The sequence below is a fragment of the Bos javanicus genome, chromosome 20 (genome assembly GCF_032452875.1).
Source record: "Bos javanicus breed banteng chromosome 20, ARS-OSU_banteng_1.0, whole genome shotgun sequence".
Taxonomy (NCBI): Eukaryota; Metazoa; Chordata; class Mammalia; order Artiodactyla; family Bovidae; genus Bos; species Bos javanicus.
Window position 1 is genome coordinate 33,382,715 of NC_083887.1, and position 20,778 is coordinate 33,403,492.

The 20,778-nt window shown below is 41.1% G+C and overlaps 1 protein-coding gene across 7 annotated transcripts in view; it reads left to right on the forward strand.

Annotated features, from left to right (window-relative positions):
* Nucleotides 1-20,778, forward strand: part of MROH2B (maestro heat like repeat family member 2B) — an 83,014-nt gene that overhangs the window by 48,434 nt on the left and 13,802 nt on the right. For 6 of the 7 annotated variants that reach the window (XR_009731790.1, XR_009731789.1, XM_061393637.1 and 3 more), the window contains 9 exons: nt 971-997; nt 2,478-2,597; nt 2,820-2,899; nt 7,935-8,070; nt 8,172-8,267; nt 11,428-11,517; nt 11,910-12,030; nt 16,416-16,513; nt 18,999-19,151. Coding sequence is in view for 5 of the 7 variants with exons in the window: in XM_061393637.1 (XP_061249621.1) it covers nt 971-997; nt 2,478-2,597; nt 2,820-2,899; nt 7,935-8,070; nt 8,172-8,267; nt 11,428-11,517; nt 11,910-12,030; nt 16,416-16,513; nt 18,999-19,151 (921 nt within the window). In the remaining 2 variants the exon portion in view is untranslated. The remainder of the gene's footprint in view (nt 1-970; nt 998-2,477; nt 2,598-2,819; nt 2,900-7,934; nt 8,071-8,171; nt 8,268-11,427; nt 11,518-11,909; nt 12,031-16,415; nt 16,514-18,998; nt 19,152-20,778) is intronic. The other variant, XM_061393639.1, reaches the window with a different exon arrangement.

Below are 20,778 nucleotides of genomic sequence, written 5' to 3' on the forward strand. Positions count from 1 at the left end.
GGGCTGCGATTGCCCCCTTCCGGCTCTGGCTGCCTGTCACCGGAGGGGGAAGGTCTGCAGCCGGCTATCTCTGTTCAGTCCTTTGTTCCGTGCGCGGGCCTGGCGGTCTTAGGTTAGGGCTGGCTTTTCGCGTGGTAGGTATCCCACAGTCTGGTTTGCTAGCCCAAATTATTTTGCTCAGATAGCGCTCAGGGTATTCAGGCCAGATTCTTACTCTCAGCGATGCAGCCCACGCCGCGCCTCCCTGCCCAGCCCCGGTTTGCTAATGGCGGATGCAGGCGTCTGCGCTGCTTCTCTGCTGGGGGAGTTACCGTAGGGCTCGCAATCTGCGAGTTTTAAATTGTTTATTTATTTTTTCTCCCTGTTATGTTGCCCTCTGTGCTTCCAAAGCTCGGCACAGATTCGGCAGTGAGAAGGTTTCCTGATGTTTGGAAACTTCTCTCTTTTTAAGATTCCCTTCCTGGGACGGAACTCCGTCCCTCCCTCTTTTGTCTCTTTTTTTTTGTTTTTAATATTTTTTCCTACCTCCTTTCGAAGAGTTGGGTTGCTTTTCTGGGTGCCTGATGTCCTCTGCCGGCATTCAGAAGTTGTTTTGTGGAATTTACTTCACGTTTAAATGCTCTTTTGATGAATTTGTGGGGGAGAAAGTGTTCTCCCCGTCCTACTCCTCCGCCATCTTGGCTCCTCCCCCTGATAGAGCCTTTTTAAAATGAGAAGCCTGAAATCCAAAGGCTTGAAATCTTTGTGCTGCCTTTTGTAGCTTAGTCATGATTCATCCATGGCAAAGAATCCACCAATACACAGGTGTCCCTTTTGAATCTGAGGGAGGGAGGGAACAGCCCCCACCACTTGGAAAAGTTGAACACCCTGCCTCACTGTTGTCCTTCAGGTTGATGCGTGGCTCTTTGGTTGGGGTGAAGGAACTCTGACTGCTGCTCTAGTATCTGCCTTTCCTTCTGATTTTTTTCAGGTTCTGGGCATGTCTGTGGCGAACAAGGTAGGTGATATATTTTATATACCTGAATACCTCTGTTTGAGTATAAATATATCTGAATACAAATTATGCTCCCTGAAAATACAGTAAGCATAAATGTTCTCTTGATTTGATTTCACAGGAAGGCATCCCAAATTTTAACTAATTAATCCAATTCTGAAGTCAGGATTCCCAAGCCTAATTTAAAACAGAACAAGGAACTGCATTTGGTTCTAGGTGGTTTGAAAGTTACCTGTAAACCAGAACAGTGTTCTTAGAACTGTGATTTGTGACCCACCAGTAGATTAGGAAATCAATTTAATATATCTAATAAATCACAACTAGTAATTTTTTGTAATAAAATAAAAGAGGAATAAAAGATAATTTTTGAGAGTTTGATATTGAAACTCCAACTAAAAATCATAATTTTTCTACTTAAAAAATAATTGTAATATATGGTGAAACTGTATGTAACTGTGTTCTGTATTTTCCAAGTCTCCTATAAATGTGTTATCATACTTTCATAATGTACAAAATAAAAAGAAAGAAAAATGACTATATATAGCATTAAGTATCACAAAACTTTTATTTCAGTTATGTATTATATATATATAATATATATTATATTGACCTACGGTTGAAATATGTGCCCAGACAGCAGTGATACTGTGCTTCTTTGGCCATTTTCACCTTAGTCTCAGATCCAAGTTGCAGGCAGGTTGAGAAATCATGGTTTTATATATATATATAATTATATATTATATACATATATATATGTATACATAATACATCATGTATTATATACATGTTCAGTTCAGCCACTCAGTCACGTCCAACTCTTTGCAACCCCATGGACTGCAGCACACCAGGCTTCCCTGTCCATCACCAACTCCCGGAGCTTACTCAAACTCATGTCCATCGCATCGGTGATGCCATCCAACCATCTCATCCTCTGTCATCCCCTTCTCCTCCTGCCTTCAATCTTTCCCAGCACCAGGGTCTTTTCCATTGAGTCAGTTTTTCGTATCAGGTGCCAAAGTACTGGAGCTTCAGTTTCAGCATCAGTCCTTCCAATGAACATTCAGAACTGATTTCCTTTAGGATTGACTGGTTGGATCTCCTTGCAGTCCAAGGGACTCTCGAGAGTCTTCTCCAACACCACATTATACATGCATTATATATATATATATATATATATATATATATATATATATATATATATATATATATAGTTCATGTAAGTACCAGATAGATTTGTAAATTGTTCCCTATTTTGATTCTGGTCAGAAATGTTTGAAAACCACTGTTCTAGAGAATCCTCAGTCCATGGCAGAGGCCGGGGTTGAGAAGCCCTGCAACTTGGATCTGAGACTAAGGTGAAAATGGCAGAAGAAGCACAGTGCCACTGCTGTCCGGGCACATATTTCAACCGTAGGTCAAACATTCGTAGAACCAGGTTCGGTGCCTAAGACTCTGGCTTGCACTGTGAGTCATTTTCCTTTAGGACATGGATCTGCAGATGAGTTTTACCAGAAGTATCACAGAGATTGGTATTGCTGTCCAGGATGCTGAGGATGAGACGTTCAAGTTCTCCTACAAGGAGGTGCTGCTGGGTTACATGCTGGTGAGTGTGCAAAGGACATGGGCAAGATCCTGAGAAGTTAATTACCAAGAGAGCAAGTTGTCTTTTTTTTTAAGTGGGTAAAACTTGCCAATCCCTAAGAACAGAATTTTGCCATGATTCTGCCTGAGGGCACCCAACAGTCCAATGAGGCTTCCACCTCAATGCATCTAGAAACTCCCCTAGTCCTCCCTGAGATGGTTCACCACCTTGTCTGTGTTGCAGGACTTCATCAGGGATGAACCTCTGGATTCCTTGGCCAGCCCTATTCGGTGGAAAGCCTTAATTGCCATCAGATACCTCAGGTAGAGAATTTTTTGTTTCTTCTCATTGAAGAAAAAATTTCCTCCGCATATACTCATTCTGATCGACTGACATTGATAAGTGCAGACTCTAGTGCACCATCACAAAAAGGACACCGTTCATCAATGCGTGCATGTTACCTAAGTCGCTTCAGTCATGTCTGACTCTGTGTGACCCCATAGACGGCAGCCCACCAGGCTCCCCCGTCCCTGGGATTCTCCAGGTAAGAATACTGGAGTGGGTTGCCATGCCCTCCTTCAAGGTGTCTTCCCAACCCAGGGATCAAACCCATGTCTCTTACGTCTCCTGCATTGGCAGGTGGGTTCTTTTACCACTAGTGCCACCTGGGAAGCCCAATTCATCAATAGGTTATTTCAAATGGGAGCTTTTTCTTTTTCCAAAGTGACAGAATTGACTGAAAGCCTGATCATTTGATGACTGACAGAGACTAGCAAGCTGCTTATAAAAGTCAGATTTATTGATATATGAGGACCAAAATTTCTGTGCAAAAATAATTTCTCTTGGCCTATAGGCAAATTTTAATCTTCCCATTAAAAACTTATGAAAGCCTTAATCACACTCAGGTTTGGTTAGCAGCACTATGCCTGAAGAAAATGATAATTTTAAGCACATTTTAAAAATAATCTTTTTCCCTGCAGTAAAAGAAATAGAAGTTCACTGTTAAAACTTGGAAACTGCAGAAAGTCTTTAAAAATAGTAAAAATCACACCTAACCCTACCCTATTATCAAAATTTTGGTATATTTTCTTCAATTCTTTATTCCCAATTGTCCATGTTGATTACAGAGCTGAGATTCTGCTCTGCATATAATTTTTATCCTGTTTTTTTTTTCCTCATCTTATATATTCCCATGTTATGACCAATTCTTCACAAACATAATTCATTTTTCATTAATTTTTTATTGTGGTAAAATATACATGTTTATCACCTTAGCCGTCTTTAAGTGTACAGTTCAGTAGTGTTAAGTACTTTTACATGATTGTGTAACCAATCTCCAGAAATGGAAGCACTATACCCATTAATCAACTCTTCATTTCCTCCTTCCATCAGCCCTGGCTGATACCACTCTATATTCTGTCTCTGTGAATTTTATGCTTTAGGTAGCTCATGTCACTAGCATCATCTAGTATTTGTCTTTTGATGCCTAACCTATTTTCCTTAGAATAATGTCCTCAAGATCCATCCATGTTGTAGGGTGTATCAGAATTTCATTCCTTTTGAAGGCAGAGCAATATTCTGTTTGATGTGTATAGAATACTTGGTTAATCCATTCCTCTATTGGACACTCATCTGTTGGAGGGTTTTCACATTTTGGCTACTGTAAATAATGCTGCTATGAACATAGGTACATACATATTTCTTCCAGACCCTGCTTTTATTTATTTTGGGCATATACTCATGAGTCAGCCTGTTGGATCAGATGGCAAGCTTGTTTTTGATCTTTTGAGGAGCCACCACACTGATCTTTATAGCAGGGCACTGTTTTATGTTCACGAACAGCACACAAGTGTCCTAAGTTTCCCATTTCCTTGCCGTCACTTTCTGATTTTTGTTTGTTTGTTTTTACAGTAGCCATCCTAATGGGTGTAGGATGGTGTCCCACTGTAGCATTGAGTTGCCTTTCAGTAATGATTAATGACTTTGAGCATCTTTTTATAGGCTTATTGCCTGTTTGCATATCTTCTTGAGAAAAATATTCGATCCTTTGTCCATTTTTCTCAGTTCTTTCTCTTTTTTTTGTTGAGTTGTAGTTCTTTATATTTTTATACTTTTCGTATTCTTTCTACTCTAGATAAGGTAATTAACCCCTTATCACATATATGATTTGCAAATATTTTCTCTCATTCCATAGGCTGTCTTTTTACTCTATCCTTTGTGTCCTTCATGAACAGAAATTTTTAATTTTGACATAGGTCCGTTTGTCCATTTGTACTTTCACTGTTTGTACTTTTAGTGTCATATCCAAGTAATCATGGCCAAATGCAACATTATTCCCCTCTGAACGGTCTTGGCACTTGTTGAAAATCATTTCACCATATGCACGAGAGTTTATTTCTGGCCCCTCTGTTGTATGCCACTGGTTTGTGTGTCTGTTTGTTTATGCCAGCACTATACTGTTTTGATTACAGTGGTTTTGTAACAAGTTTTGAAACCAAAAAGTGTGAGATCCCCAACTTTGTTCTTTTTCAAAATAGTTTTGGGTATTTGAGGTCCCTTGAGATTCCATGTGAATTTTAGGATGGATTTTTCTATTTCTGCAAAAAGTATCATTGGGATTCTGATAGGGATTGCATTAAATCTGCAGACTGCTTTAGAGGGACATCTTAACAATCATAAGTATTGCAATTTAAATATGAAACACCTTTCCCTTCAGTTGTGTCTTCTTAACTTCCTTCAGCATCATTTTGTGGTTTTTTGGTGTACAAGCCTTTCACTTTCTTGGTTAAGTTTATTTCTAAGTATTTTATTCTTTTGATGCTATTATAAATGGAATTGCTAACTTTTTTGATGGTTCATTGTTTTAAGTGTATAAAAATGGAAGTGATTTTTGTGTGCTGATTTTGTATTCTGCAACTTTGAAGAATTTGTTTATTAGTTATAATATTTTTGTAGATGTTTTAGGATTCTCTATATATAAGATCATGTCATCTGAAAACAGAGATAATTTTACTTTACTTTTCCAATCTGGATGGCTTTTATTTATTTTTCTTATCTATTGCTCTGGCTGGGACTTGCAGTATTATGTTAAATAGAAGTAGCATCTTTGTCTTGTTCCTGATCTTAGAAGGTAAGTTTTCAGTCTTTCACCATTAAGCATGATGTTAGCTTATACGGTTTTCATATATGGCCTTTATTATGTTGAGGTAACAACTATTTTAATCACTGCCTGATATCTTGATGCATAGATATGCCTCATATTATTACCTTCAATTATTAATCAACCTCCTATTGCTACATTTAACTATTTCTTGTTTTAAAACCTGTAAGTGATACTTTGATGAACATCCTCATGCAAAAAAAAAATGTTCTTTGAACATCTAATTATAAAAGCTGACAATTTGGTTCAATAAATATTATTGAGTTGCATCTATGTATCAGACATTGAGCTAGGTTCTAAAAGGACAATGTTAAACAAAATATGACCTTTCTCTGAAGGAGTTTTAGCCAACAAAGAGAAATGAATTCAAAACACAGCCACATAGTTTTTCTAAAATTCAGTAAGAAGCAAAATAAGGGAAAGGCACAAGTTCCCATATTTATAAAGATAAGAGAGGTTTCAAGAAAGTGCAAAGAAATCTTGAAGATGAATTAAGAATTAACCAGGTTCCAGAACAGCATTGTTGAGTAGAAATAATACAGGTCACATTTATTGTTTAAAATTTTCTAGTAGCCACTATTAAATATGTAAAAAAGAAACATTAAATTAATTTTAATAATTATTTTAATCTAATATATTCAGTATACTACTTCAACATGTATTTAAAATAAAGAATTAATAAGATGACTTACATGATTTTCATACCACATCTTCAAAATCCGGTGTGTTTTACAATTACAGTGTATTTTAAATCAAACTAGCAACAACTCAAGAGTTCAATAGCCACATGTAGCTAACGGCTTCCCTCATATAGACAGGACATTTGTAGACCTTGAAGACTAATGACAGAAAGCAAATCAGTGGTTACCTTGGACCAAGGTGGAGGAATAGATGAACTGCAAAGATGCATCAGGAAAAACTGGGGGCTGATAGCAATGTTCTGTATTGCTTATAGTGGTAGTTTCATGAGTGTGGAATTTATTTGATTGCACACTTTAAATGGATGCAGCTTGTTGTGCATAAATTATGCCTCAATAAGTTGATATTTTTAAATAGCCAGCCAGACAATAAGGATGAGAAGACTGCACACTATATATCAACACATTTAACATTCAATAAAGCTGTCACAGCTTTATTGACTTTTACTCCTCTGTGCAAGTGAAAGTGAAAATCTATCAGTCATGTCAGACTCTTTGCAACCCCATGGACTATAGACCATGGAATTCTCCAGGCTGGAATACTGGAGTGGGTAGCCTTTCCCTTCTCCAGGGGATCTTCCCAAACCAGGGATCAAACCCAGGTCTTAAGCAGATTCTTTACCAGCTGAGCTACAAGGGAAGCCCTGTAAGAGAACCAGTTTCACCCTTCTCTGACAGTGTCATCATTTTTTATTTTTTTGCTAATTTTGTTGCAGACAAGTGGTGTTGTATTGTCTTAGCTTACATTTATCTAATAACAAATGGAGGTTTTCATATTTACTGAATACTTACATGTTCCTAAGCTATATCCAGGTTTCTTTATATCCTCATGTCTATACTATATGTCAGATAGTGAGAAAGGAAAAGGAAGGTTCCAGTGTCATTTACTCCTGTGTTTATAGGTGGTATTTAGTCACTAAGTTGTGTTCCATTCTTGCAACTTCATGGGGAGTAGCCCACAAGACTCCTCTGTCCATGGGATTTCCCATGCAAGAATAGTGGAGTGGGTTGCTCTTTCCTTCTCCAGGAGATCTTCCCCACCCAGGGATCAACCCTTTGTCTCTGGCATTGCAGGCGGATTCTTGCCAGACTGAGCCATCAGGGATAACACATGACATGAAAGGACATATGACATCGATAAAACTCACTGCTCCAAACTTAGAATCTCTCTTCTGTCTCTCAGTCACTCACACATACATACACACATAACTTGAGTGCTGAAGAAAATAAGTAGATAAATGTTAGATCATACAATAAAGGATTAAGTAATGCCAAGCAAGTGATGGTTTGTTTATCACTGTAATAAATTAGACTTACAGTCTGGTTTTATGTCCCCAATCTTTCTCTACTCCTGTTACCATCTCCTTCAACATTGCATTTCCATCAGAAATGCATCTGACCCCTTCAAGCCCCTTCAGATCCTCAGTTCTCTGGAACTCAACTGAGACGTGTGTTGTTTGGCGATATAATATCCACTCCTCCACGTGGTTCTCATTTCAGTAAATTGAAACCTCAACTCTCACTGAATGACCATCTTAATATTCTTGAGGAGAATATTCGGAGGCTGCTGCCCCTTCCACCCTTGGAAAAACTCAGAAATGAGGGCGAGACGGACAAAGACAAGGAGCACATCCAAGTATGTGGGGGCGAGGCTGGAGGAGGGTGAAGAACCGGGTAGAATGAATGAACTTGAATGAACGCGTGCTCTCAGCTTCACTGTCACTCACTTCATTTCAGTTTCTCTACGAACGATCCATGGATGCTCTCGGAAAGCTGCTGAGGACCATGATGTGGGATAACATGAAAGCAGAGGACTGCCAAGAAATGTTCAATGTGAGTAGGTCCCATGGACCCTAACCTGTGCTCCAGGTCACCCTCCAAACTCTGCCTCCTCCCGGGGACTCATCTAGCCTGACCCACGTAGCCCCCCAGCAACACCACAGAGCCAGCCCACTTACACAGTGTTTGTGGGGAGGCCAGCACCCTATTCCAGAAGAGGCAGAGTGAGAGCAAGAGAATGAGAATGGATAAATATGAAAGAATATGCTACTGGAGATCAGTGGAGAAATAACTTCAGAAAGAATGAAAGGATGGAGCCAAAGCAAAAACAACACCCACTTCTGGATGTGACTGTTGATAGAAGCAAGGTCCAATGCTGTAAAGAGCAATATTGCATGGGAACCTGGAATGTTAGGTCCATGAATCAAGGCAAATTGGAAGTGGTCAAACAGAAGATGGCAAGAGTGAACATCAACGTTCTAGGAATCAGAGAACTAAAATGGACTGGAATGGGTGAATTTAACTCAGATGACCATTATATCTACTACTGTGGACAGGAATCCCTTAGAAGAAATGCAGTAGCCATCATAGTCAACAAAAGAGTCCAACATGCAGTACTTTGGTGCAACATCAAAAATGACAGAATGATCTCTGTTCATTTCCAAGGCAAACCATTCAATATCACGGTAATCCAAGTCTATGCCCTGACAAGTAACACTGAAGAAGCTGAAGTTGAATGGTTCTATGAAGACCTACAAGACCTTTTAGAACTAACACCCAAAAAAGATGTCCTTTTCATTATAAGGGACTGGAATGCAAAAGTAGGAAGTCAAGAAACACCTGGAGTAACAGGAAAATTTGGCCTTGGAGTACAGAATGAAACAGGGCAAAGGCTAATAGAGTTTTGCCAAGAGAATGCATTGGTTATAGCAAACACCCTCTTCCAACAACACAAGAGAAAACCCTACACATGGACATCACCAGATGGCCAACCCCAAAATCAGATTGATTATATTCTTTGCAGCCAAAGACGGAGAAGCTCGGTACAGTCAGCAAAAACAAGACTGAGAGCTGACTGTGGCTCAGATCATGAACTTCTTATTGACAAATTCAGACTTAAATTGAAGAAAGTAGGGAAAACCACTAAACCGTTCAGGTATGACCTAAATCAACTCCTTTACGATTATACAGCGGAAGTGAGAAATAGATTTAAGGGACTAGATCAGATAGACAGAGTGCCTGAAGAACTATGGACAGAGGTTCATGACATAGTACAGAAGACAGGGATCAAGAACATCCCCAAGAAAAAGAAATGAAAAAAACCAAAATGGCTGTCTGGGGAGGCCTTACAAATAGCTGTGAAAAGAAGAGAAGCAAAAAGCAAAGGAGAAAAGGAAAGATTTGAATGCAGAGTTCCAAAGAATAGCAAGGAGAGATAAGAAAGCCTTCCTAAGTGATCAATGCTAAGAAATAGAGGAAAACATAGAATGCGAAAGACTAGAGATCTCATCAAGAAAATTAGAGATATCAAGGGAACATTTCATACAAAGATGGGCTCAATAAAGGACAGAAGTGGTATGGACCTAACAGAAGCAGAAGATATTAAGAAGAGGTGGCAAGAATACACAGAAGAACTGTACAAAAAGATCTTCATGACCCAGATAATCACAATGGTGTGATCACTCATCTAGAGACACATCCTGGAATGTGAAGTCAAGTGGGCCTTAGAAGCATCACTACAAACAAAGCTAGTGGAGGTGATGGAATCCCAGTTGAGCTACTTCACATCCTAAAAGATGATGCTATGAAAGTGCTGCACTCAATGTGTCAGCAAATTTGGAAAACTCAGCAGTGGCCACAGGACTGGAAAAGGTCAGTTTTCATTCCAGTCCCAAAGAAAGGCAATGCCAAAGAATGCTCAAACTACTGCACAAATGCACTCATCTCACACGCTAGTAAAGTAATGCTCAAAATTCTCCAAGCCAAGCTTCAGCAATACATGAACTTCCAGATGTTCAAGCTGGTTTTAGAAAAGGCAGAGGAACCAGAGATCAAATTGCCAACATTGCTGGATCATTGAAAAAGCAGGAGAGTTCCAGAAAAACATCTATTTCTGCTTTATTGACTATGCCAAAGCCTTTGACTGTGTGGATCACAAGAAACTGTGGAAAATTCTCAAAGAGATGGGAATACCAGACCAGCCTCTGACCTGCCTCTTGAGAAACCTGTATGCAGGTCAGGAAGCAACAGTTAGAACTGGACGTGGAACAACAGACTGGTTCCAATAGGAAAAGGAGTACGTCAAGGCTGTATATTGTCACCCTGCTTATTTAACTTCCTCTACTGGGCTGGAGGAAGTACAAGCTGGAATCAAGATTGCCGGGAGAAATATCAATAACCTCAGATATGCAGATGACACCACCCTTATGGCAGAAAGTGAAGAGGAACTAAAGAGCCTCTTGATGAAAGTGAAAGAGGAGAGTGAAAAAGTTGGCTTAAAGCTCAATATTCAGAAAACGAAGATCATGGCATCTGGTCCCATCACTTCATGGCAAATAGATGGGGAAACAGTGGAAACTGTGGCAGACTTTATTTTGGGGGGCTCCAAAGTCACTGTAGATGGTGACTGCAGCCATGAAATTAAAAGACACTTGCTCCTTGGAAGAAAAGTTATGACCAACCTAGACTGCACATTAAAAAGCAGAGACATTACTTTGCTAACAAAGGTCCATGTAGTCAAGGCTATGGTTTTTCCAGTGGTCATGTATGGATGTGAGAGTTGGACTGTGAAGAAAGTTGAACACTGAAGAATTGATGCTTTTGAACTGTGGTGTTGGAGAAGACTCTTGAGAGTCCCTTGGACTCCAAGGAGATCAAACTAGTGCATCCTAAAGGAGATCAGTTCTGAGTGTTCATTGGAAGGACTGATGTTGAAGCTGAAACTCCAATACTTTGGCCGCCTGATGCTGACTCATTTGAAAAGACCCTGATGCTGGGAAAGATTGAGGGCAGGAGGAAAAGTGAACGACACAGGATGAGATGGCTGGATGGCATCACTGACTCGATGGATGTGAGTTTGAGTGAACTCCGTGAGTTGGTGATGGACAGGGAGGCCTGGCTTGCTGCAGTTCATGGGGTCGCAAAGAGTCGGACACGACTGAGAGACTGAACTGAACTGAACTGAAGGAAAGCACTTTTACTCTTTGACCAACAGCTTCTCCGAATGTGGCTTGTCTCACAAAAAGACTGGGAAAGAGAAAGAGCCTTCCAGATCACCGCAAAAGTTCTGACAAATGATGTCGAGGTGAGTAAGCCCCTAGAATGGGTGGATGTCATTGCCTGCTAACAGCAAGGACTTCGGAGGCCGCTGGAATCCAAAACTCCCGTGTGAAGGATCTCCAGTCCAGGCGGAGTTTTTTCAGAGAGCCACCCTGAGGTCTGCCCCATCCCTCAGCACTGTGAGTACAAGCAGGAGCTGGCTGAGGGATTGCGGGGGGCAGGGGGAGGGGGAGATTTGGAGGCGGGGAGTGAAGCGATTCATTTGTCTTTGCTTGCCTGTCCGCTTGGGAAGTCCGAGATTCCATTTTATTCTAAGGACCTGCACGGAGGAAACAAGGACTTAATATCCAGCGTTGGGACTATCCTGAAACATCATCAAGCCACCCCATCACCTCGGGATCCTCCTTTATCCTGCAGGCACCAGAGAATTTTAAGATCGGCTCACTCCTTGGCCTCCTGGCTCCTCACTCCTGTGACACCCTGCCCTCCATCCGCCAGGCGGCTGCTAGTTCGGCTGTTGGTCTGTTCTCTATAAAAGGTGAGGGAAGGATGAGAAACCCACAGATGCAGAGAAGATACCTGTTTTCACTTTTCTCAGCTTTTCTCTTTGTATATCTCTGTCTCTCTCCTTCCTCTCTCTCTTTCTTTCTCCTCCCCTAGTTCAGTCATTTCTGAGTTATGTCACACAATTTATCTCTCTCTCTTAGATCCTTTTTCCTCAGTGGCTCTGCTTTTTGTTTTTTTTTAAATAAAGATAATAGCACCAAAGCATCATAAAGATCCATTAAAGCAGGTGAAATGTTTTCAGAGTGTCTGATTTAAACCACACACCAATTGGGCATATTAGCAAAGCTTTTTCTACCACACAGTTTTCTTTCAGAGGAAATCATACTATTATCCTGGTGCTAAGTGAATTTCAGAGTTCTCTAAGAGAGAGAACTTTGTGGAGACTTTTGTAGCTTGCATAGCAGGACCTCTGCCTGCTCTGCCAGAATGTGTAAATGCCTATAAATGTCAGGAAACAGAAGGAATTTTAAAACCTCAGTATCAGGCTGAAACCAACACTCAGGGCTTCCTTTAGATTAAATCCAGGTTAAATCAGCAAATGTTTTGCCGAGGTGGGACCTGCCTTGTGTACAGTTCCCTCCAGACCAGGTGCAGCCAGATCCCCCAGCCAGCTTGCTGCTGCTCATGCCTACACTAGACTCTTCATTCTTTTAGATGTAGAATTAAGAGTCTAGATTGCCGGGAGAAATATTAATAACCTCAGATATACAGATGACACTACCCTGATAGCAGAGAGCGAAGAGGAACTAAGCCTCTTGATGAAGGTGAAAGAGGTGGTTTAGCCACTAAGTTGTGTCTGACTCTTTCGACCCCATGGACTGTAGCCTGCCAGGCTCCTCTGTCCAAGGAAGTCTCCAGGCAAGAATGCTGGAGTGGGTAGCCTAACCCTTCTCCAGGGGATCTTCCCAATCCAGGAATCGAACCCGGGTGTCCTGCATTGCAGGTAGATTCTTCACCAACGAGGTACAAAGGAAGCCCCTAGGGAAGTATTTGAGTGCCTTTTTGTGTGTCAGACACTGTTCTGGTGCTGGGACACAGAGATATAACAATTCTAAATTTGCATGCTAAAAGTGTGTGAAAGACAGGTGGAATTTGGTTGAGGGCAGATGATAGAGTCAGTCAATAGGGAAAAACTATTCAGCAGAACCTGAATAGATCTGACAGTCCCTTGGGATTTGGGAAGAGAATTCATGAAGGGTGTATGATTTTATCAAAGCAAGAAAAAAAAATGAATTAAAGGGGTGAGAATTAAAGGACCATTCTAATAAGACAAGAAATGTACCACAAAAGGACCTCATAGGAAGAAAAGAATTCTATTATTCTTCTGCCTGGTCTTTCTTTGTTGTTGTTGTTGTTGATGTCCAACTCTTTGCGACCCCATGGCCTACAGCATGCCAGGCTTCCCTGTCTTTCATCATTTCCTGGAGCTTGCTCAAACTCTATTGAGTTGGTGATATCATCCAACCATCTCGTCCTCTGTCATCCCCTTCTCCTCCTGCCTTCAATCTTTCCCAGCACCAGGGTCTTTTCCATTGAGTCAGTTCTTTGCATCAGGTGGCCAAATTATTGGAGCTTCAGCTTCAGCATCTGTCCTTCCAGTGAATATTCAGGACTGATTTCCTTTAGGATTGACTGGCTTGATCTCTTTGCAGTCCAAGGGATTCTCAAGAGTCTTCTCCGACACCACAGTTCAAAAGCATCAGTTTTTCAATGATCACTCTTCTTTATGTTCCAACTCTCATATCCATACATGACTACTGGAAAAACCATGGTTTTCACTATATGGACCATTGTTGGCAAAGTAATGTCTATTTTTTAATATGCTATCTAGATTTTTCACAGCTTTTCTTCCAAGGAGCAAGTGTCTTTTACTATCATGGCTGCAGTCACCATCTGCAGTGATTTTGGAGCCCAAGAAAATAAAGTCTCTGACTGTTTCTATTGTTTCCCCATCTATTTGCCATGAAGTAAGGGGACCAGATGCCATGATCTTCATTTTTTGAATGTTGAGTTTTAAGCCAGCTTTTTCATTCTCCTCTTTCACTTTCATCAAGAGGCTCTTTAGTTCCTCTTTGCTTTCTGCCATAAGGATAATGTCATCTGCATATCTGATGTTATTGATATTTCTCCCAGCAATCTTGATTCCAGCTTGTGCTTCATCCAGCCCAGGATTTCCCATGATGTACTCTGCATATAAGCTAAATAAGCAGGGTGACAATATACAGCCTTGATGTATTGATTTCCCAGTTTTGAACCAGTCTGTTGTTCCATGTCCAGTTCTAACTGTTGCTTCTTGACCTGCATACACAGGCTTCTCAGGAGGCAAGTTGAGTGGTCTGGTATTCCCATCTCTTTAAGAATTTTTCACAGTTTGTGGTGATCCATACAGTCAAAGGCTTTGGCATAGTCAATGAAGCACTAGATGTTTTTCTGGAATTCTCTTGCTTTTTCTATGATCCAACAGATGTTGGCAATTTGTCTCTGATTCCTCTGTTTTTTTCTAAATCCAGCTTGAACATCTGGAACTTCTCGATTCGTGTACTGTTGAAGCCTAGCTTGGAGAATTTTGAGCATTACTTTGCTAGCATGTGAGATGAGTGCAATTGTGTGGTAGTTTGAACATTCTTTGGCATTGCTTTTCTTTGAGATTGGAATGAAAACTGACCGTTTCCAGTCCTGTGGGCACTGCTGAGTTTTCCAAATTTGCTGGCACATTGAGTGCAGCACTTTCACAGCATCATCTTTTGGAATTTGAAATAGGTCAACTGGGATTCTGTCATCTCTACTAGCTTTGTTCGTAATGATGCTTCCTAAGGCCCACTTGACTTCACACTCCAAGATGTCTGGCTCTAGGTGAATGATCACACCATCGTGGTTATTCAGTCATGAAGATCTTTTTTGTATAGTTCTTCTGTGTATTCTTGCCACCTCTTGTAATATCTTCTGCTTCTGTTAGGTCCATACCATTTCTGTCCTTTATTGAGCCCATCTTTGCATGAAATGTTCCCTTGGTATCTCTAATTTCCTTAAAGAGATCTTTAGTCTTCCCCATCCTATTGTTTTCTATTTCTCTGCATTGTTCACTTAAGAAGACTTTCTTATCTCTCCTTGCTATTCTTTGGAACTCTGAATTCAGATAGTTATATCTTTCCTTTTCTCATTTGCCTTTTGCTTCTCTTCTTTTCTCAACTATTTTAAGGCCTCCCAGATAACCATTTAGCCTTTTTGCATTTCTTTTTCTTGGAGGTGGTTTTGATCACTGTCTCCTGTACAATGTTAGGAACCTCTGTCCATAGTTCTTCAGGTGATCAGATCTATATTTCTCCCTTTAGGTCCTTTCATTTTCTTGAAACATGCAAAGTTCCAGTTCTTAAATATTCTTTGTTAGCAGGTAATCCCATACTTCATTTTTCATTAACTCTTTTTCCTGTTTGATCAAATAAACATGGTAGAGAGAGAGAGAGAAAGAATATGATCATTAAATTAAATATGTACTGGATACAAGTAACTAGTGTTTTACTGAATTAAATGCCCACTTAATATTTGTGGATGTTGTTCAGTCCGTTGTTAATGTGGATAATAGATCAGAGGTTGAGAAATTTACCAGTTGCTTGGACAATTGAAGGCAGTGAAGCTGGACTTTGAGCCCAGGTCCTCTGCCCAGGAGGCTAAGCTACCTCCCAGAGAGTGATTCAGGTGTGAGTTTCCACCAATTACTAACTCCAGACAGCAAACAGAAAATCATTACCATTGAGGTCTGCATTTACAAGTCACTATCGGAGAAGGCAATGGCAACCCACTCTGATACTCTTGCCTGGAAAATCCCATGGACGGAGGAGCCTGGTAGGCTGCAGTCCATGGGGTTGCTAAGAGTCGGACACGACTGAGTGACTTCACTTTCACTATCAACAATCACACAATTTCAATGATTACAATGGTTACCTTACCATTCCCCTCAACAGAAGTTGACTGCAGAATAGAACTCCAACAGAGCCAGCAGTAGAGTAGAGTAGTAAGAGGCTGGGCAGTGGTGTCAGACCAGGGTTCAAGTTCCAACCTTCCATTTTCACCCCCTGCATGACCTGGCCAAATGACTTTACATCTCTCTGTGTCAGTTTTCTCAACTGCAAATAACCTCAGATGATCTCTAGGAGTAATAAATGAGATCAGAGTATTTAGCATGCTTTTAGCATGCTGAAACTCCTCAGTCAGTGTTTGCTCTTATGCTCATCAGAGAGGCTTTCGTGCGTTTGTGAAAGGCATCCAGCAGCTGAATTAGTGTCACATTAAAATATAGACAGCCTCTCAACCCCTATCAGCTCTTTGAACTCCCATGTCACCCTTTGTTGATTGCAGGTGTTCACCTGGAAGTGGAAAGACTACAGGATTTGCAGGAAGGGCTGCAATGTGATGATGTGCAGGTCCAGATCAAGATTTCCTCCAAAATAGCAAAGGTAATAGATATGGAGGACTGATCAAGGGACATAAGGATGATTCTGGGTTGATTTTCAAATGAGTCAGCTGTGTACGCACCTCTACCAAGGAGGGCAAACAGTCTAGCCATTCTAGCAAAATAAAAGACTTTGTCCATTCATTAAATCTGGGTCCACGTATATAAGCAACCCCTGCTAATCTCATTTCAAACTCTGGGAAACCTAGGGAACCATGCAGTCCTCTCCAGGTGAAGGAGGCAGTAGGGTAAAATGAGAGAAACAGGGCATTGGAGTCCGTCAGATGTATTCTGTGTGCACCCCTTGAAGTGCGTGCACTATGTGATCCATTTCCTCATCTTAAAAAAATGCATAACCTTCCTCTCAGAGCTGCTATGAGAATTGGTCAATCAATTCATTCATTTATTCAGTCACTTATTCATTCACCTCATGTGCCCTGTGCATCTACCACATGCCAGACTATTTTCCAGGGTCTTAGGATAGAAATGCCTGGCCTCATTGAGTTCACGTCCTAGTGGATGGAGCAGCCAAATAAATATGATGTCAGGTAGTGATAAGTGAGAAACACAAAGTCAAGGAGGGGAATAAAGAGTAAGGTGGGCGCAGATCCCCTGGGATCACAACTCTGAAAGAGAGAACCACAAAGATATCTGGAAAGAACATTCCAGGCAAAGGGGGAAACAGTATGTGCAAAGGCCCTGAGGTGGAGAAAGAAGTGGATCCTGAGATCCAAGAGATAGCCCAGAGCAGATTGAAGTGCCTTCCAAGCCTTATTAAGAGCCTTGGTTTCACTCTAATAAAAATCAAAAACCAGCAGAGGGATTTGAACAGAAGAGTCAAAACCACTACATACAATGTGGCAGGTGTGAAATGTACAACTTGTATGAGACAATATTATTCCTAATGCAGACATTATGGATTTATGTGTGTACTATGGTAATTACCCACTGAGGGCGGTAAACAACAAAATTGGTCATTATGACAATAACAGAGAGAAGGGAACTTTCTTGAGAACAAAGCATTTTTCCTAACTTGCAAAATCTCCTTATGGGGAAGCGGTGGTTCTATGAGGAAGAATGTGATACATCTCTATTTCTGAAGGGTCACCTGGCTGCCATGTTGAAACTAGACTATAAGCTGGCAAGAGTGAAACTAGTGAGGTCAGTTTGGAGGAAACTGTAAGAATCCATGTGCGAGCTCAGGTGGCTTGGACTAAGGAGGCGGCAGCAGGGACAAGAAAGTGATGAGTATACAGGAAAGAAACTCATGGGGGCACAGGGAGGGAAAACAGGTCTGATGCCTAAGACAGTGTCTGATGCGTGATAAGTGTCAAAAACATGAGTTCCCTTCCTTCAATTATTCTTAAGCCAATATCATCCCAATATGAGAAAGAAAAAAACACATAACTGTTGAGCTTGGACCCAGGCAGACATTTGGTGCTCCAAAGAACAGACACATGGGTCTAGGCCTTGATCTTGGAGCCATGGTAACTCAGAATCCAGCTAGGACAGGCAGCTACTCATGAAAAAGAATTCATGTCCTCTCAAAGATTGTTCTACCACACATCACTGGGCCATTTAATACAGAGGGAATTCAGTTGTGAATAGGAATGTTTTCATACCCACAAACTCAAAACCATGACCTTCTTGTTTGGTTAAAGCCCCAGATAATGCTTCTGGAATTTATTCAGACTGCTAACTTTTCACCTACCCTGCTTGCCTTTTCATTCGCACATACACAGAGGCATATACAATCAAACATTCTATATAATTATTGTCGAGAGACCAAAATTACAAAGTCTTATTTTCTTGACCTTTTTATTGACTACTCAATATTGAAACACACAAAAGCAAAAGACAGGGTACATCTTAATTCACCCTCCATTTGGATGCTGTGAGGCACAGGCTATTTAGCCAGGCACTTAGTACATGTGACAGATTTCCTGAATCCTCAAGCCTAGCTCCTAGCTACTCTTTGGCAGACACAAGACATTTCTATGATAGATGAAATGTATATGAAAGTACTTGACAACATTTAAATTGCCATGTATGCATTATTTTTCCATTATGAGGCATGTTGTAAATTCAGGTTTGGAGAGGAAATTGCCTTGGCAGACCTAGAATTTAATAAATACAAAATGATTTTTAGAAAGCAACTTCAAGAAAGTTTTACTTAGACTGAAAGGCCATGTCTATGTCATATTTTAGTATTTTCTCTAGTTTCTATGGCCTCAATCATACGCTAACTCTTTGGAAAGCCCAGTGGTTTCTAATATCCTAAAACAAAGGACAGCACGTTTTGGGTGTCCAGATAGGAAGTGAGGGGCTTGGTTACGTGAGTCTTTCTGGGTCCAGATATGAAGTGAGGGGTTGGTGACATGAGTCTTTCTGGGTCCAGATATGATGTGAGGGGTTGGTGACATGAGTCTTTCTGGGTCCAGATATGAAGGAGGGGTTGGTGACATGAGTCTTTCTGGGTCCTTTCTCAGATTGTCAGTAAACTCATCCCCAGTGAAGAAATGCTCGTGTTCCTGGAGGAAACCCTGGATGGTCTGGAGAGCCTCAACCCCCCATGTACAAAGGCCTGTGGCGTCTGGATGATCACTGCCCTGAAGGAGCAGGGAGCTACTCTGGAAGACCAGGTGAACTGACAGCCAGTCTGACAACTGAGCACAATTCTAGCACTTCTGAAAGGCCAGTACCAGAAGCAGGTCATCACTCCTCAGTTGGTCCTCTGATGAGTCACAGGCAAGAGTATACACAGCCGCAGGAGGCCTCAACAGAGACCCAAGTTGTGTATGAGCAACCAGGCTCAGGCGGAGGGCCTGTCTCGCCTGACTCAATTGCCTCTCTAGTCTGTGATCATGAGCACTTTCCAAGCTGCCACTCTCTGGCCAGAGGAAGAATATCTGAACCAGAAGAATGTGGGGTGTGCAAAACTGGGTTGTAAGACCTACAAGCATAAGAGTGATCTTGTGAACCTTTGAGATGGCCACTGAGGGCCAGGCGCGCTTTCTAACTCCACTGCCACCCTGTGAGCTGCTCTTTAACATCCTTTAGGTATTTTCTGATAAAGAAGGCTATTCTTGAGGAGCTGACTGAAAGAAACGTCCTCAATCCTTTCTCCCAACTAGAGAATTAAGCAGAGAGATTGGATTTAAATTCAGGAAGTCTGGTTAAGAGCTCCAAATGGATATGCTGTCTTCTCTCTCTCCTAAAGTCAGAATCAAAATATTAGCAATTCAGAGATCAATGATGAGGAAAAGAATTTTTAACCCCGAAAAGCTTCCTTCCCAAGGGTAACAAGAGGAAGAAGTCATGGACCCCAGAGCCCAGAGTTAATCATCCTAAATTAAAGAGTTCTCCAAAGCATGACTTTTACAAATGACCTCTGTTCTAATTACTGTCCAACTGTTCATTTGTTTTCAAAAACATTTATTGAGTATATACTGTGGCAGGCCCTAGGCCAGTCATGGGAGAATGAAAGGTTAATAAATTTAGAATATCCATGTGTTTGTGTGTTAAACATAAAAGGGGAAGTTGTTCACATGCTAGGTAAAGGCTAGGGACCTAAATGTTTTCCAAGAATCACTAGTATGGGACTGTGTGATAATCAGGCTTGCAGGATATTTATGATTAAGGAATTACAATTCTATGAAAAATGTTATATTTAACCTAAAAATGTCTATCCAAAATAAGAAAGAGAAATATCTACTGGACGCAAAGTTGCTTTCACATAGAGACGTGTCCTAATCCATGTCAAAAATCCAAATGCATGATATAATTCCCTACTGCACACAGACTAACATCCAAACTCAGAAAGGTGGCCCTCAATGCCCTTTCGGATTCAGCTTTGTCTTGTCTATCAAGTTATCCTCCTCTTTTTTCTCACCTTCATTCTTTCTGTGCTCCAAACTGAACCATTCTCCTATTCCATAAAGCTTTTCTACATCTGCTTCTACCAGGCTTTCATATAGTTTTTATATAGATTTTAGAAGGCAATGGCACTCTACTCCATTACTCTTGCCTGGAAAATCCCATGGATGGAGGAGCCTAGAAGGCTGCAGTCCATGGGGTCGCTGAGGGTTGAACAAGACTGAGCGACTTCACTTTCACTTTTCACTTTCATGCACTGGAGAAGGAAATGGCAACCCACTCCAGTGTTCTTGCCTGGAGAATCCCAGGGACGGGAGCCTGGTGGGCTGCCATCTATGGGGTCACACAGAGTCGGACACGACTGAAGTGATTTAGCAGTAGCAGTAGCAGTAC